The sequence below is a fragment of the Camelus ferus genome, chromosome 12 (genome assembly GCF_009834535.1).
Source record: "Camelus ferus isolate YT-003-E chromosome 12, BCGSAC_Cfer_1.0, whole genome shotgun sequence".
Taxonomy (NCBI): Eukaryota; Metazoa; Chordata; class Mammalia; order Artiodactyla; family Camelidae; genus Camelus; species Camelus ferus.
The window spans coordinates 42,153,641-42,171,621 of record NC_045707.1 but is presented as its reverse complement, the minus strand read 5'-3'; the positions used below and the strand labels follow the sequence as shown (position 1 = coordinate 42,171,621).

Sequence of the window (17,981 nt, the reverse complement as noted above, 5' to 3'; positions counted from 1 at the left end):
TTTATGGCCCAGCACATAGTCTGTCTTCATGAATGTTCCATGCACACATTGAAAACAAAATGCATCCTGCTTTTCTTGAGCGGAGTATTTTAGGTCAGGTTGTTTGATAGCATTTTTCACGTCTTCTGTATTCTTACTGATTTTCTGTCTACTTTGTCTGTCCATCTCTCCTATTGAGACAGGACCCATGAAGTCTCTGACTATATTTGTGTATTTCTTCTTTCAGTTTTGTCAGTTTTTGCTGCATTTATTTTGAAGCTCTCTTATTCAATGTGCACACATTAAGTGTTGTTACATCTTCTTGAGAACTGACAGCTTTGTCATTATGAAGTATCTCTTGAAGCCTGTTCTGGGTGTTATTAATACAGCCACTTAAGCTTGGTATATTTTCACATTTTTTTAAACTTTTAAATCATCTTGTAAAGTGTGTTTAAAGTGGGTTTCTTGTAAGCAGTATATAGTTGGGTCTTGCTTTTTTTTTTCTAGTTTGATAGTCTCTGCCATTTAACTGAATTTAAATCATTTACACTAAATGTAATTATTGGTTGGATTTAGATTTGCTATCTTGCTATTTATTTTCTATTTGTCACATGTGTTCTTTGTTCCTTTCTTCTTTTCTTTTTTAAAAAAAATTAATTCAGTTTTCTTTAGGATTACATTTTACTTCCACTGTTAGCATCTTAGCTATATCTCTTTATTAGTTGTTACTCTAGGATTTACAATATGTCTCTAATGTGCCACAATCTACCTTCAAATAGTAGTCTATTACCTCACCATATAATGTAAGAATCTTTCAGAAATGTACTTCAGTTTCCCCTCTTTTGTCCTTGATTTGTTTTGTCATATTTTCATTTCTACGTATATTATTTTTGTTATTTTTGTTTTAAATGATCAGCTATCTTCTGAGGATAACATGAGAAGTTTTTTATATACCTGCATAATTTTTATTTTCTGAGTCCTCCATTCCTTTTGTAGATTCAGATTTTCATCTGGCATCTTTTCTTTTCTGTTTGAAGGGCTTCCTTTAAAATTTTTTATAGTAAGTATATGTTGGCAACAGATTCTCCGAGATTTTGTTTTCCTGAAAAAGTCTGTATTTCACATTTATTTCTGAAAGTTTTTTTTCCTCCCCTCATGACTTAGAATTCTAGGTCAGCAGTTTATTTTAGCACTTTAAAGACCTCATTCAGTTGTACCCTGGCTTATATAGTTTCTGACAAGAAGTCTGGGGAAAATTCTTATCTTTGGTCCTCTCTATATAATTTGCCTGTTTTCTCTGGCTGCTTTTAAGAGTTTCCTCTTAATCGCTGTTGACTGATAAAAGTGCACAACCTGAAAGTTGAGAATTATGCTTTATTTGGTAGGCTTTCTGAGGACTTCAAGCCAGGAGGCAGCCTCTCAGATAACTTTGAGGGTCCTCAAAAAATTACTGTTAGTTAAAGAAAACCAGATATCTCACCTTAATGAATTTAGTGCTTTTCTATGTGTGAGAAGATGCAAGAGTCTGGGCTCATTGAAATCATTCCTTTTATACGCACCTTAGCTATCTAGGGCCAGTGTCTTGTTCTTTCCCATCCTTAGTTCCCTCAGGGCTCAGGGGGCGGCTGTAGTAGCTTGATGGTTGTAACATCTTTGTTCACTGATAGGACAGGAAACATTATTCATTTACATCACTAATGTTCAGCTATTTGACATAACATGTTTAGTCATGGTTTTCTTTGTGTGTATCCTGCTTGTGGTTCGTTGAATTTCTTGGTGCTGTAGAGTTGTCATCAGATTTGGAAAAATTTTGGCCATTATTTCTTTGAATATTATTTCTCCCCCCTCCCCCTTGTTTTTGAGATTCAGTTATATATGTTAGATTGTGGTTTTGTCCCACAGGTCACTGAGACTTTGCTCTTTTTTTCTCCCAATCTTTTACTCTCTCTTCAGGTTTCACTAATCTTTTTTTCCTACATTGTCTAATCTGGTAATTACATCCTCTCTCTCTCTTTTTTTTTTTTTTAATTCAATTATAGTCAGTTACAATATGTCAATTACTGGTGTACAGCATAATGTCGCAGTCATGCATATATATGTACATATGTTTGTTTTCATATTCTTTTTCATTAAAGGTTATTACAGGATATTGAATACAGTTCCCTGTGCTATACAGAAGAAATATTTTTTTAATCTACTTTTGTATATAGTGGTTAACATTTGCAAATCTCATACTCCCAAATTTATCCCTTCCCACTTCCTTTCCCCCAGTAACCATAAGATTGTTTCCTATGTCTGTGAGTTCTAAATTTTTTATATGAGATATTTTTCTTCACTAGAATGTTCATTTGATTTTTTTTTTTAGTGTTCCATTTTCTTTTATTATGTTCATGCTTTCTTTTAACTACTTGGACAGATGATAGCTTTTAATGTCTTTGTTGCTAATTCTATAATCTGTCATTTTGGAGTCTGTTTTTATTGACTGATTTTGATCTTGGTTATGATTACATTTTCTTGCTTCTTTGCATGCTGATAATTATTGCTTGATCGCATGCTGAACATTGTAAATGTTATCTCATTTAGTATCTGAATTTTTCCTTCCTTTGTGTATTCGGTTTCATTCTGGTAGGTAGTTAAGTAATATGTGATTAGTTTGATCATTTGAGGCTAGCTTTTTAGTGTGCTAAGGCAGGTTTAGAGTACTTTAAGAATGGTTTATCCTGCCACTAATACATGGTCTTTCTGGGTTTCTGCTGAATGCCTTCAGTGATCAACGAGGACTCTTCACTCTAGCTGTTGAAAAATTAAAAGATTTGCAGCCCTGTGTGAACTCTGCAACTATGCAGCTCACAGCTCTCTAGTCGGTCCTTGCCTCACCTGATGAAGTTTCATACCATGTACGTGCATCTTAGTATTCAACAGAGCATCAGGGGGATCCCAGTGCAAACTTTTGGAGCTCTTTTTGGCATTATTCCCTTTTCTGTTTTTCACTTTCTTTAAAAATTTTTTTTCCCTTTTCTCCCCCCTTGTCTTTGAAATTTGAGTCCCAGAACTCCCAGCCACATCAGCATCATTGAATTCCAATTTGTTTCCTCAGCTGCTTAATTGAGTTAGACTGCTGCTTGGAATTCTGTTCTCTACTCTAATCTGCAGTGTGCCTCTATGCAGAAAGCTGGGCAACCCTAGGGTTCACCTTGTTAATTTGCTTTCTCACTGGAATCACATGCCTATGCTGCCTGTTCAGTATCTGAAAATGTTTGTTTCCTATGTTTTGTCCAGCTTCCAGTTGCTCAAAGTGAGAGGGTAGATTTAGTGTTTGTTCCTCCAGCATCACCAGAAGTGTGTAAAATTTTAAAAAATATTTTATGACTTACTGCTTGTCCATGTTTTCTTGTCCTTTTGCCACCAATGCTTTTCTTTTAGAAAATATTCTTAAATGATTTCATAGTTCAACAGTAATTATTTCAATAGTGAACAAAACTTTAATAAAATACAAAATTTATTGCTTAGTATAGCATTAGCTTCTTTCAGGCTTTATATAGTAGTTTTTAGTGTGAAGAAAGATTCATACACTCTATGCCATTTTATGTCTTAAGTGGTCTATGTTATACAGTTGAACAACATTCATGTCCATGTTAAATGTGAATATGCCTTTTCTCTTACTGGTCTGTGACAATTGAGGTTGAAAGGAGCAGCTTGATTCCTAGACTTAAATTTGTACTCAAGTTTATTGTGTTCTCTGAAGGCAAAACCAACATGTAGCTTTTATCTCTGTAGGGTTGTTTTGATCATTGTTTGGGGTATATTAAGCTTTCAGATTAAACAATAATTGCTTTCAAAGTAAAGACAAATGGTCAGTGCTCTCCTATCCTCCTATGTTTTAGGTGACTGTAACTATCCAGGATTGCAGCCATGGAGTCCATGCTTAATAAGTTGAAGAGTACTGTTACAAAAGTAACAGCTGATGTCACTAGTGCTGTGATGGGAAATCCTGTCACTAGAGAATTCGATGTTGGTCGACACATTGCCAGTGGTGGCAATGGGCTAGCTTGGAAGATCTTTAATGGCACAAAAAAGTCAACCAAGCAGGTAAGCTTTAATTTAGAGTCCAATTGGAAAAACACACATGCTGATAAGTACCACAATGTGCATGTATGCATTTTTATGTAAAGAAATGCCAAAAGTAATGGGTTCTCTAGGACTCATTTCATGTAATGAAGTCATACAAAAAGAAATGCTTTTAAACATGCCTTTGAATGTGCTGGTTACAAATACATTGTTTGACATATCATCTCATCTTCTAGTTTAATTTTGTTTACTTAATAACATAAACATATCGGTTGAACAAATGAGTATATTAGATTTTAATATTCAGCAATGTGTTTTAGAATAAAAATTACCATGTTCCTTTTCATCTTTATTAATACATTGTGGCAAAATACCAAGTTAAATTTTTCTAACATTAAATGCATTCTTGTTTTAGTGCATCCTTATTCCCTCTTTTATTCTATTGCCTTCCAGAAAATGGACTTCTGTAATTTTTTATGTTTATTACCCTGATAGTTTTTACCATCAGAACGGGATGCATTTGTGGGAATATTTTGGGGTATACTGATTTAAAAGTTATTTGAAAACTGTTCAGTGAAGAGTATTTTGAATGAGTTGTATTTTTATTTTTTTATTTGACCTAAGAGACTGACAGATGGTTCTTAGAAATGTGGAGGATTATTAGTGTTAAATTTTACTAACAACTTTCTGTTGAAATTGTTAAAGAATTGAAAAATCTCCAGGTTTAAAACCTCTGTAGAAATGCATTCTTTAAAAAGAAAAGCCACAGTTTTCAAAAGTACTTTTACTGTCATGCAAGTAAAACATGCAGATTTATTACACGTGTTTTCCAATGACTATCAAAATTGTACAGTTGTGGGTATGCATTGAGACTTTTCTAAAATTGATTTATTTCCCAAATAAATATTGGCTTTGTTTATCCTCTTTTGAAGGAGGAATCTTGGTCCTGTGATAAATTGTTTGTATGTGGTTTGTACCTGACCTGTACATCTTGTTTTTATTGCCATTTGGTTGGAAGTCTTTAAGTCCAGAGTTGATCTGTGTCTTAAATACTGATTGATTTGTCATTTTTGAATATTTTCTCTTTCACCAGGAGCTCATCCCAAAAGTAAATGGTTTCTTGAGTATTGATTACTTTAAAAGCTATTAATGAGGTCATAAAGTTATATAAATGACTGGCCTCCAAAACTAGCCTACATTGCTTTGAAAATGAAGTATATCAAGGAAAAAATGAAAGAACGTGAAATTTTTATAATTTATTAAGAATGTGATGACATAATACTGTCTTTGTACTTAACCAAAAGAATTCTAGCTGTTTGTGTTTATATCAGTACCTCATATGCTGAAATCCTCTGGTTATGTTGGAGCTTCCATTGTTGCTCATAGAACATGAGAACAAGGCACAAATAACAGGTAAATGATTAGATATTGCACAACAATACAGCAGTTCTCAACTGCTGACTATCAGAACTGAATTCTCTTATGAAACTTTACTATAGTCCTTTTTTCCATTGAATTTATTTCAAGGGAAAAAAAGATAGTTTTAGAATATCAGTGCTTTCTTTGGATATGGTTTTGAATTTTCTTTCTTTGCCTCTTTCAAGCCTTAGGGGTCTGAACTCTGAGAATCCCGTCTGGACTGCTGGAATTATTCCTTAATTCCTTAAGGAATAGCTAAGTCTCTAACCAGTTTGGCACTGAAGCCTCATTTTAATTTCTCCCTTAATTGAAAAGTTTTAATTCTTTTTTCAATAGCCTCATTTTATTAAAAGGTAATCAGAAAATACATAATTTACAGCTATACTTATCCAATATGGTAGCCACAAGCTACATATATATGGCTTTTTCAATTAATTAAAATTAAATAAGTGTAATTCATTTCCTTCCTTGTACTAGTCACATTTCAAATGCTCCATAGCCACATATGCCTAGTATTACCATATTGGACAATGCAGATAGAGAACTTTCTATGGACAGTACTGATCTTAGAGAAAGTGGGAGGAAAATAATGAAAAAGGATACTCTTCTTAGTCCTTTTTTTTCCCTTACAGGAATATTGAAACCGAAGGCATTTTTTTTACCCTCTCAGCCTATTTTGATTTAACATACAGTGTACTTGATTGCAGTTGTGTTTTATAAGCAGAGTATATAATCATAAGTTTGACTTTGAGGTAAATACCAGGTAAAAGACTTTGGGCTAGGAGAGTCTCATAGTTTTAATAGTTAAAAATATGAAAGTGTTTTCTATTGCTATATGACAGTGAAATAAGTACCATGATATTTAAACCATGCATTTAAAGTTTACATCTGTTCTTTCCCCCCATTTCACATTTTACTTTTTTTACATGATCTTCAAGAAAAGTGTAATAATGTAACATTGTCTCCCAAAAACCAACAAAACAATAATATTTTCAGATTAAAAGAATCCTCGTATGAAGTAGTATTTTCAGGATTTGCATACTCCTTTAAAGGTTATCTATGTATTTTTTCCTAGGGTTATTTCAGGTTCACATTAGTACAGTATGAATTTTCAGAGCATGTGCAACTAACTTTTTAACCTAAATATTTGAAGTCCTCTGAGAAGAATATAGTAATAATAGCACCTACAAAACTGATGGGGAAAAGTACATATTTATGAAACATGAAATGCAACAAAATAAAGAAAAAGAATTAGTAAATAAAAAGTTACTTGTACCTTCATTGTACCTGATTGGACATCTGTCTTATTATTCTGACTTTATGCTTCCAAAAACCATTTTTTGTTGGTTTTTACTGTTTTTGAAAGATGTTCATTGAAGAACCACCTTATAGTGAATAATTTATGAAAGTGAAATTAAGAATTCCTGAGAGTCTTCAAGACAAGTGTATAGTTGATATTTTGTAGTAAAATAGTTTTTAGGCCAGTTTTGTATACAAAATAAGCCATGAAGATTTTAAAAAACTATTGTTTGGATAAACTTCACCAAATACAATATGTAAACATGTTGAAATGGATAGATCTTTAATTATAGCTTATTGACACTTGAAGCTACTATTTAGGCTTAAGTACTATATAGTTTCCTTTTTGAGTGTTCATTTAGAAGCAGCTCTTAGTTCCTAACCATTATTCTTTCTAGGATCTCAGTAGAGGTGCTATAAAACATTTCAAGGTGATATTTAGGGAATTTAAGTTCCTATTTAGTTTTTTAAATATAAACTTATTCTTAAGAACTTAGGTATGGAATAATGCACAGATTGTGAATGGGCAGCTATTTAAATGTTCACAGTGAACACCGCTGTTAACCAACATCCAGATCAAGAAAACATTGCTCTTGTCGAGAGACTCATGTCCTTTTGTAGTCATTACCTGCCCCAACTCTAACCTCACCCCGTGTCCCCAGGAGTAACTGCAGTTCTGTCCTCCGACATTTAGAACACTCTTGCCTGCTATTTTCAAACTTTATTTAAGTGAAACCATGGCATGCAGTTTTGTGTTTGGCTCCTTTTTCTTACATTTATGTTCATGAGATGCATCTGTGTTGTTGAACATAGCAGTTTTTCTTTTCATTGATATATAGAGTACTGCACTGAGCATTGTTGTGTGCTCTTGGCATATATGGCACAATACCTGAATATAGAATTACTAGGTAATAATGTATGTATTTTTTCAGTGCCAAAAAGTTTTCCAGAGTGCCTGTACCAGTGTACACATCCACCAGCAGTTACAGTTTCTCTATATCCCTGCCAAACCTGTTTATAGTTAGTCTTTTTAATTTTAGACTTTCTGAGCAGAGGGTCTATTGAATTTTTGAAAATTCAGTGAAATATTTCCTGCTCCCCTACCTCCTGAATTTTTGTAATGTCTGGTAGTTAATTGCTAGGCATTGAATTCCTACTGCTGTGTCTTTGTTACAGCTTTGTAACTTAGTCTTTTTATAAAGTAGCATATTTAGGATTAAAATTGTTATCATATGAACTGTTTTCAAGTATATCCTTATTTCCTTTTTAAAGAATATTTATTTAAGAGAGATTTCTGAGACAAATGACCTTGATTAGATTTCAGTAGCTTTTCTAATTTTTAATTATACTTTATTTAAATGTCACTAAAGGGAAATTTTTTTTGACCAAACTATATGTAAGTGAAAAATGCTTGCTTCATATATATGTGTGTGTGTGTGTGTGTGTGTGTGTGTGTGTGTTTAATTTAAAAATTGAAATGCCAATATCTTATCTGTTAGATGGTACTACTTTAACTATAAAAGCCGCTAATATATTTAAATAATTTGTAATAAAAACACTACATAAGTAGTTCCTGTCCCACCTGTGTACCTTACTTCTCCTTCCTTTCAAGTTGAAGAATAATTCAACTTTTTAAAATTTCTTTCAGCTCTCCTATATCAAGCCAAGGGATTTATTTTTGGAAGAAGATGTCTTTAAAAATATCTATGTATGTTTATGTGTAAAATTTTGCCTGGTTCTCGGGCTGTTCAAGCATTTATTTATTAGGCATTTCTGTTTATCTTGACACAAGTTTCTGTGTTGCCAGGTGACTGCTCTTCAAAATGGATTTAACTTAACGTTTATTAAGAGTCTTCTAGTGTCCTACATTTATTATGATCTTTTTTTACCCAGTTTTGGGATGGACCCTTTTTTAAAAAATAAGGCAACTTCAGTCTTATTTTGGCCTAAAAGTTTTATTTGTTATCCTGTTTCTCCTGCTCTGACTGCTTCATAAGCTTCATAACACCTCCAGTTAAATGAGGATAATGAAGATTGATTCTAAAAAATTATGCAATAAAAATTTAACTTCGTATTTATCTGCTCTACTAAATGTAGGCTTGGACACAGTCCCTTATTGCAAAGTTTACATTATGTTATCCAGATGCCAGTGATCATGGATGAGACTTACGAATATTGTGTAGACAAAGGCATGATTGAATTATTATAAATCGGTAAATTATAAGAAATTAAAGGTTTTAAAGTAAAGAAAATTATTGTGCAAAGTTGAATGTGTAGTCAAATTGCCTAGGTAAAAAATGATCATAGACTGTCTCCTGTAATTTTAAGGGGTATATCTTGTTTCTCTCAGTCATCTCAAAAATCAACTTATCTTAATCTAAATAAAAATTTAGTTTTTATTTTATTGTCCTGAGAAAGGGACATTGTCCCCAAAGTCACATCAAAAGTGAAGAATATGGTGCTTGACAGTCACCACTGGCCAATCAGGAAAGATCATAAAATAGAGATTTCAGGGAACGTCTATTTCAAAAACCATCTCTGGTGGCTCTGAAGAATATGTTTGTGGAGTTCATGATTGTTCTTAGGAAATCCCAGACACATTAGTGTGTGTGTGTGTACACAAAATTTAAATTTGGGGAGTAGTTAGGTTTGTTTGTTTGTTTATGGCAGTACTGGGGATTGAACCAGGACCTTGAGCATGCTAAGCACACACTCCACCACTGAACTATACCCTCCCTTCACAATGTTATATATTAACTCAGATTTTATTACTTGAACTATCTTGTTTTCAGCAAGAGTTAAACTTCGTAGTTGTAGTAAGCAAAGTAGCTTTTAAAATTTATAAATTAAATCTAGATCAAAAGACACAGCCTCCACGTTGACAAATATTAATTTTTAGAAAAACGTTTATTTCATAGCCTTTGTTGTTTAAAGATATGCTATTGAGAAAAAAATATTTTTTCTTTATTTATTTTATTATTTTTTAATATTATTTTATTTATGGGTAATTCTTTTTGCCAGTGTATTTTAAAGAATATGATGTCAATAAACAGTAGTGTACCAAATATTGTGTACATCTGTTTTAGTAATTTTTATATTAAAAAGAGCCTCAAATTTTAGTTAGAGTTAATAGCTGTTGAATCTTTAGTGGAAGATGTATTAGATGATTACACTACCTCATCTTTTTTGTATATTTGAGAATTTTCCTAATGAAAAGTTGAAAAAGATTTTAAATCAACATGACAATGAAATGCTTCTAGTAATTGCTTATCTTTATTGACCACCAATAGGCAATAAACATCTAAGTGTCTTTTAGATATAGATCCTTTGGTGGGTATAGAGACACTTAAGGCATAGTTTCTTCAAAAAACTTGTAATACATAAAAGGTATATATGGATAGGATTTTTATACAACTGATAATGTGTTAGCAAAGTGGGTAGTATAGTGACATAGCAGAAGAAAGACATAAGTTAGAAATTAGATGATAGTCTGTTCAGATGAAAGATTTTGAGGTACAGGCTAAGAATTTTCTTTTAAGAGGTCAGTATGAGGCCTAAACATTAGTTAATTAGTCACTACTTTGTTGACATTGTTTACTTTTAATTAACTGATTGGAACAAAGAGAAAATATTTTTAAGATAATTGATAACCTATTCTGATCCACAAAGGACTCTTTCATTTTTGACCTAAAACAATAAATGAGTGTCCAAGATAGAGACTGTGTTGTTTCTTTTTCTTCATGAACTGTAGTGTTCTTCCTTCAGAGTGTTGAAACTATAGGAAATCAGGAGTCATTTCCACGTATCTTTTTTTTAAAGACTTAAAGCATCTTGAAAAAATAAACACATTTAAATTAGATGCATTTATAAAATGTGTTAGAACACTTACTAAAATAAAATTGTACACGTGAATAATGAGATAGAAATTGAGCTTGTAGGTCATTTGTTTTTAGTTCAGATTAATGTTACATAATACTCTTAGCTCAAAATGATCAAAACAGCTAAGATTATGTAGATACACGTGAGTGCTGTTTAAAGCTCTCACTCAAATAGGTGTTTTCCTGGAGGCATATATCATGTTTTACTGGGTCTCCTTATTTACTGGCTCTGTTATTTCTGGAAGACAGCATGGTTTTGGCTAAGGTTATGACCCCTAGAGTTAGACTGACTGAATTTAGATCTTGATTCTTCATCTTACCAATTGTGAGATCTTAGTAATACATTTATCTTTTCCACAGTGTCCTCATCTGTGAAGTGAGGATAATAACTTGTCTGATGGGTGCCTGTGAGGAATGGAATAATTCCTAAAAGTACACAAATGTTTGGGGAATGGGACATTCAATTTGAGTTACTAAATAGTCCCTTTATGTTATATCTTGTCAGAGACTCAATCCTCTAAAATCCTTAATTCATTTATATACATACAAGGAGCCTCCTACTTAAAACAAGCTGTGTTTTGAGAAATTTATTGATTTGGAATTCTGCAGTGAATCTCTAATAGGTGATTAGTTTGCCAGGCTAACTTGTGAAGGCAATAATCATAATGTAGCAAAAATAATTAGAGAACAGCAATAGAATGGAAAGATACTATCTTGATATCAACTCAAAGATGCGTAGCAGTAGGTTTAATTGTAGGCTTTTGAAAGAGACTCTCATAGAAATTCTGAGTCATTCAGAATCTTTCAGAAAGTTTTGGAGGGCTACCATTGACTCTTTGCTAATTTTACTTACAGCTTTATCAGTTTTCTTTGCATTTATGATGAAGATCTAACACCACTGATGCATTGTATGGTCGTAGTATATTAGCCTTGATATGGCTATTTTTTTGACTGATTTGTTAAGATTGGGTAACTGGATGGGAACTGTTTTTCTTTGGGTATCCGAGAGAGAACGAAAGGAAGAAGATGGCTATGGAGGTTGTGTGCTTTTAGTATTATAAAATAAGCTGTGACTGATCTCAGGGGAAGCAGCTTCATGTACTGGTAACTATTGACAGTTACTGCCCATAACAAGATGGGGATAGCGTGGAAAGAGACAGAGAAGGTTAGTCATATGTAAAAGATGCTTACAAATTGGAGATTTGTATAAATAAGCACTCCCTAACATAAACAACATTACTTTCAAAAAGCATTTCAGGATTTTGTAGTATAATCCAGGATTATCATTATGAAAAGCATTTTGAATTTGTTAACATTTTAACTTTTATTTGAATTCTGGTTAAGTAGGTGATTACTACTATGTAAGAGACTATACATTCCACACAGTTTGTGTGTATCTCTAATTCCAGAATTTAAAGATGGAGATTTTCCTATGTTCTCCTTAGGTGAGGTCTCTGAGTCTCATACCTTTAAAAATATTTAGATTTAGTAATAATGAAGAAACCAGCTTTTGGGGGTAAGGTATAGCTCAAGTGGTAGAGTGCATGCTTAGCATGCACAAAATCCTGGGTTCAATCCCCAGTACTTCCTCTACAAATAAATAAAAAAACCTAATTACCCCTCCCCAAAAAACAATTAAAAGAAGAATATAAGAAAAAAAAGAAACCAACTTTTTGATATCAGAAAAGTATCACAATGGTGTTAAAATTTGCATAACTTCAGTTTTTAGTTATTTCTATTTGTAGACTGATGTGACATTGAAATAAAATTTTTATTACTTTTATATATTCCTGATTAAAATTTGTTGCACAATTCTTTTACTAGGAAGTGGCTGTTTTTGTCTTTGATAAAAAGCTGATTGACAAATATCAAAAATTTGAAAAGGATCAAATCATTGATTCTCTAAAAAGAGGAGTCCAGCAGTTAACTCGACTACGACACCCTCGACTTCTTACTGTCCAGCATCCTTTAGAAGAATCCAGGTAAATTTTTATGAAAAATTACATAAGAGACATCCTAAACAAATAGTTTAAAATAACTTTATAATTGAAATCTGTCTACACGGTATAATGTCAGTGAAAAGTTCTTGTAAACTTGAGTGTTGAGTTCTTATGGATTAGTTATTTCTTTGAAATTTATTTACATATTCTATGTATGTCTCTTTTTGAAATATTAAAGAAAGTTTTCTTCACATTTGCCATGAGTCTGTATTTGCTTATTCTATGCTTGAGACTACAGTAGTCAAAATGGAAGATGCAAGTGAAGTATAGAATGCAGTCCCTGCCTGAAAGTAGTTGTTAATTTCCCAGAGTTTCTTGCCCCCATTTCATTGATTGAGTATTTGGAGGTTATTTTTATGTGTGTTCCAGGTAGTACTATTCTAGAGGTTTAACCTTTTACTGTGTCCAGCATGTAAGTCCATAATCCTCAGTTACTCTGCCATCTATTTTTTTCAAGATGAACTTGGGAACTGTTGCTGAGAATGACAAGAAAATGAAATGTAGATTTTGTAATCTAAACTGGATCCCCAAGCCTGTCATGCTTTTAATACTCCTTAGATACTCTAGCAATATAAGCCCTTTCCTCATTACTCATAACCTCTAATTTATTCCTTCCTTCCTACTTGGCCAACTGTATTCCCCTCTCTTAATTCAGAAGATCTTACCAAATGGTTTGCCAGTTGTGTTCTGTGGACCCTAGAATTTTAGGGATGGGGAAAAACAGACAGGTGGAGGAACCTAGCTGGCAGGATTCCAAGCTTCCCATCTCTCTTCAACCAGAACAGTTTAACTTTTATCTATTTCGTATATTGGATTTCTACATAGTTCTTACTTTAGAATCTTCAATAACCCACTATCACTTACCCAGTTCCCCCAGAGGCACAAGATCTTTTCTTTCAACCTAAAAAAAACAGGCCTAATATTTACCATGTGAAAAACTGTACCAAACACCTTACATTTGTTTAACTCATTTAGTTCTTACAATTACTAGAAGAACTGAGGATTTGAGATAGTATTTAAGCCACATAGTTATGGTACCCTGATTCCTGGGCCCATGCTATGCCTACCCAGAAATATGCTTATATGTATGTCTCTTGTCATCATAATATTTTACTTCCCTTCTATGCATACATAAACCCAGAAAAAGACTAGTTGTTTTCACTTACGGTAACACTCACTATTATGGACCTGCTGTCTCAAAGCTGACTAAGTTTTGTTTGCCATGCTTGTCCTGAGCTTTCTTGACACTGTGTGTGTGTGTTCTATTTCCTCTGGAGTATTTTCTGTCAGTGTTTATAGTGTCACCTATCAGAAGCCTACCTACCTTTGTTATTTTAACTTGTATTTTAAAATTTAAAATCCTTAAATTTTAAGTCTCTTGAAGGGAGAAGGACCAATGTTTAATATTTTTCTCTGTCTCTGCAGCTTCTTGTATAGTGGTTTAAATACAGAACTAGGGCTTTATTGGCATTCATGAAGAGAGATAATTCAAAGATTAAGGCATTTTCATTGATAGGTTTAAAAATTGCAATAACATTGATAGAAATAGTAACACATTAGGGAAGAAAAAAATAACTTTCGGTTTTTTAATGACTTAATAATGTAGACACTGGAATTATCCGAAAGAAATGTGCTATAGAAAAGTAATCCAGATGAAAGTCAGAGTTGACTATGTATGTGGGGGTGAGTAACATAGAGGCAGTAATTAAAACCATGGGGAAAAAAATGAATTTCAAGGGCATGAGTCAAAAGAGCAGAGTACTTAGGACAGAACTTGGAATGTAGAGGGGAAAGAAGAGCCATGGAAAGAAACTAGAGGAATCATGTCATGTGGCAGGGGAAAAATCAGCTGCATGTTATGGAAGCTGAAGGAGGGAAGAAAGGACTCCATAACACTGGGGACCACTGAATGAAAAGAAAATAAGAACTGAAAAGAATCCATTACACTTGACTAGTGAGATGTTGTTAGTGATAGTCAACAGTTTCAGTAGGATGGCAATTTGGAAGCTAGAAAGGAAACCAGTAGAGAAGACATCATTATGTGAATAAAGTCCCATAGGAGAACTCAAAGGAGACTTCAGGAGGCTAGCTAAATCACTAATATACTGAGGTTACACTTAGGGAAATGGGATCATTCATGTTAGATGAACTTTACTTTTTAAAGTAGGAAGTGGGTAACAGATGAGTAGCTGGTAAAGGGTGCTATGGAATGAGGAGTATATAAAAGGGCTATGAAGGGATGTTCTTGGATGTTGAAAAATAAAAAGAATAAGGTTAAAGTATACTATGTGACTTTAGACTATCAGTTTACAAAGATTTGGGTTTTCTATTTTTCCTTCTGCTTATAACGTAGCAAGAGAGTAAAGGAAACCTGTGATGGTTACTACAGGGTTATTAAGGGTTTGCTCAAAAAAGGGTAGTAAGGGTGATAGTTTATTATTGAAGTAGGAGGGAGAAAGAAAGGAATCAAATATAATTAGGACTGAATACTTCAAATTTGTTGAATAAAGATACTGGGAAACTAGATTATGTGGAGGTGCTATAAGGGTATGATGTGAATGGCTCGTCAATAGCTGTGGGTTAGGGAACTGGTCCTTGAGAGAGGATATAGCCCTTCTGGTATGTAACTGTAATAATGCTGAGAATGAATATTCATAAAAGATAATAAGGCCTTCAAGCTTGAAGAATAATCGTATGAATATTGATATGACCAAGGATGATTTTGGGGTCAAGACAGAAAGGAAAAAGTAAGAGTTGCTAAAATAAATGAGTCCTGGGAATCATAGGTAACGTGGAGAAGATGTAAGAGTATTGGAGCAATAGCCTGATGTCCACTGTGGTAATGGGCTTAGTGTAAGAATAAAGAACAGGATATCGAGATCATCATCCTTGATGATAACTGAGCGGGCAGACAGTGTGACTGTCTCCCTCAACCTAAGCAGCTTTGTCTTCATCTCTCGTGCATATTGGGCTTCTGCATATGCTTTCATTTGAAAAATGGGTTCAAAGTGGGAGAAATGTTACTCAGGTACTGCTGATAGATGAAACAGCAAGGGGCATATTTGCCATTAAACAGTTACTGTCCAGGCGCAGAGGCTTGGTATAGCTTTATATGACTACACTACCTTATAGTTCTTCACTGCCAGTGCCTAAGCCCAAAACGCATAAAATGTTAGGACTTGAATCTCAAATGCTTGATAATTATAATAGCAATAGTAAGCATTTATTGAGCTTACTTGTTAGTCAGTGTGTTTTGTACTTTACATACATTTGATCTTCTCAGTAGCACTTTAGGGTGGTCTTTTATTACCATTTTACAAATGGGCAAAGTAAGGCTCAGAGCCATGATGTCCCAGGATACCAAGTCCAGGAATGGGGATGCTGGGACTAGAAGTTGGGTATTCAGAGCTTGAGCTCTTGATCATTACTCTACAAGGCTTATTGAATGTTAATATCTTAACACTTTTTGAATTTCTAAACGTTCTTGTAATCAAAGAATAATAATTTTAAAAACTGGAAAGTTGTGACACCTTTAAAAATGATAGATAAAATAGATAAAGGCAAAGCTGCTCTGATTGAAGGAGTTTCAGGGGAGCCGGAGCTATGCCCTGTCCCTTTTCCTGACTCCTCTTGTTCCAGAGGTGTCTGTGGGAAATCTATAGGGTCCTTTGAGCATGTTCTGAAAATTATACCCTTAGAAATAGGGATAATATCATAGATACAATGTTATAATATTTTAAATTAATTCATTGCATTTTCCATAAAAAGTATCAATCGTTTAAAAAGCACCACTGAAATTATGTTTTATTTTTTGACTTTTTAGGTTTAAAAAATGTGTAACAACTATTTTAACATGTGTTTTAAAAAATTGAGTGTTCTATCCAGTATGATTCATATACAAAGCTTCCTGACTTTGCTTTGTTGGTCTTAAGTGTGTTATATTAATTTTGAAAATAAATCTGAAATAGTCTACCTTCTTGTTGATAGTTAAATAAGACCATTGATATTTTATCTATATTTGACTTTAATAATGTGGGAAAAAACAATAGTAAATGACTCTTTCTCTTTTTTAAAACAGGGATTGCTTGGCATTTTGTACAGAACCAGTTTTTGCCAGTTTAGCCAATGTTTTGGGTAACTGGGAAAATCTACCTTCCCCTGTATCTCCAGACATTAAGGATTATAAACTTTATGATGTAGAAACTAAATATGGTTTGCTTCAGGTATGTGTTTTTATTCGTCAACCTTTGGAGAAGGGCACTTGTTGATTGGTGGTTGAGTTGGTTCTTTTTTTATTTGTATTTTTACTTTTAAACCTGTGACTGCATTTTGTAAGTGCATTCCACTTTTTCTGATATTTCTTCCCTTGCTTACCAAAACATCTTCTGCTTTATAGAGTAAATTTATGCAGTAGATTCTTTGGTTTTGAGGGACAGGGATCATTTTATTTATTATTTTTAACAGCATTATTAAGATATAATTAATTGGCATATAATAAACTTCAAATATTCAGAATATACAGTTTTATAAGTTTATAAGTGAAACCATCACCACAGTCAAAATAATGCATATATCCATGGCCCTCCAGAGTTTCCTCATACCCATTGTAATTCTTCCCTCCTGCTCCTTGCTGTCTTTTGTCTCTCATCCCAGGAAACCAGTGACCTGCTGTCACTATTAATCAGTTTGTATTTTCTAAAATTTTATAAGTGAAATTGTATAATATGTACTCTTTTGAGCCTGACTTCTTATAATCAACCTAATTATTTTAAGATTTATTCATGTTGTTGTGTGTATCAGTATTTTTTTTTTTTTTTATTGCTGAGTAGTAGTCTATTGTATGGCTGTACCATAGTTTGCTTATCCATTTACCTGTTGATGATCATTTGGGTTGTTTCCAGTTTTTGGATATTGCAAATAAAACTACTATGAATATTCGTGTACAAGTTTTTATATGGACATATGCTTTCATTTCTCCTGGTTAAATACCTAGGAGTAGAATGGCTAGATCAAATGGTATGTATATATTTTGCTTTTTAAGAAACTGGCAAACTTTTCCATATGGTAGTACTGTTTTATATTCCCATTGCAGTATATAAAAGTTCCATTTTTTTCACCTTTTTGTAAAACTTGGTATGGTTGATCCTTTTAATTTTAGCTGTTCTAATGGGTGTGCACTGGTCTCTCAGAGTTTTAATTTGCATTTCTTTGATGAATAATGATGTTGAACACCTTTTTGTATGATTCTTTGCCATCTGAATATCTTTTTTGGTAAAGTGTTGAGATCTTTTGTTCATTGTTTGAATGGGTTTTCTATTATTGAGTTTTGAGATTTCTT

At 33.2% G+C, this 17,981-nt stretch overlaps 1 protein-coding gene across 5 annotated transcripts in view; it reads left to right on the top strand.

Annotated features, from left to right (window-relative positions):
• Positions 1-17,981, top strand: part of SCYL2 (SCY1 like pseudokinase 2) — a 55,788-nt gene that overhangs the window by 9,612 nt on the left and 28,195 nt on the right. For all 5 annotated transcript variants that reach the window (XM_032493553.1, XM_032493550.1, XM_032493554.1 and 2 more), the window contains exons 2-4: positions 3,864-4,068; positions 12,468-12,625; positions 16,722-16,866. In XM_032493553.1, the coding sequence (XP_032349444.1) occupies positions 3,892-4,068; positions 12,468-12,625; positions 16,722-16,866 (480 nt within the window). In that variant the 5' untranslated portion in view covers positions 3,864-3,891. The remainder of the gene's footprint in view (positions 1-3,863; positions 4,069-12,467; positions 12,626-16,721; positions 16,867-17,981) is intronic.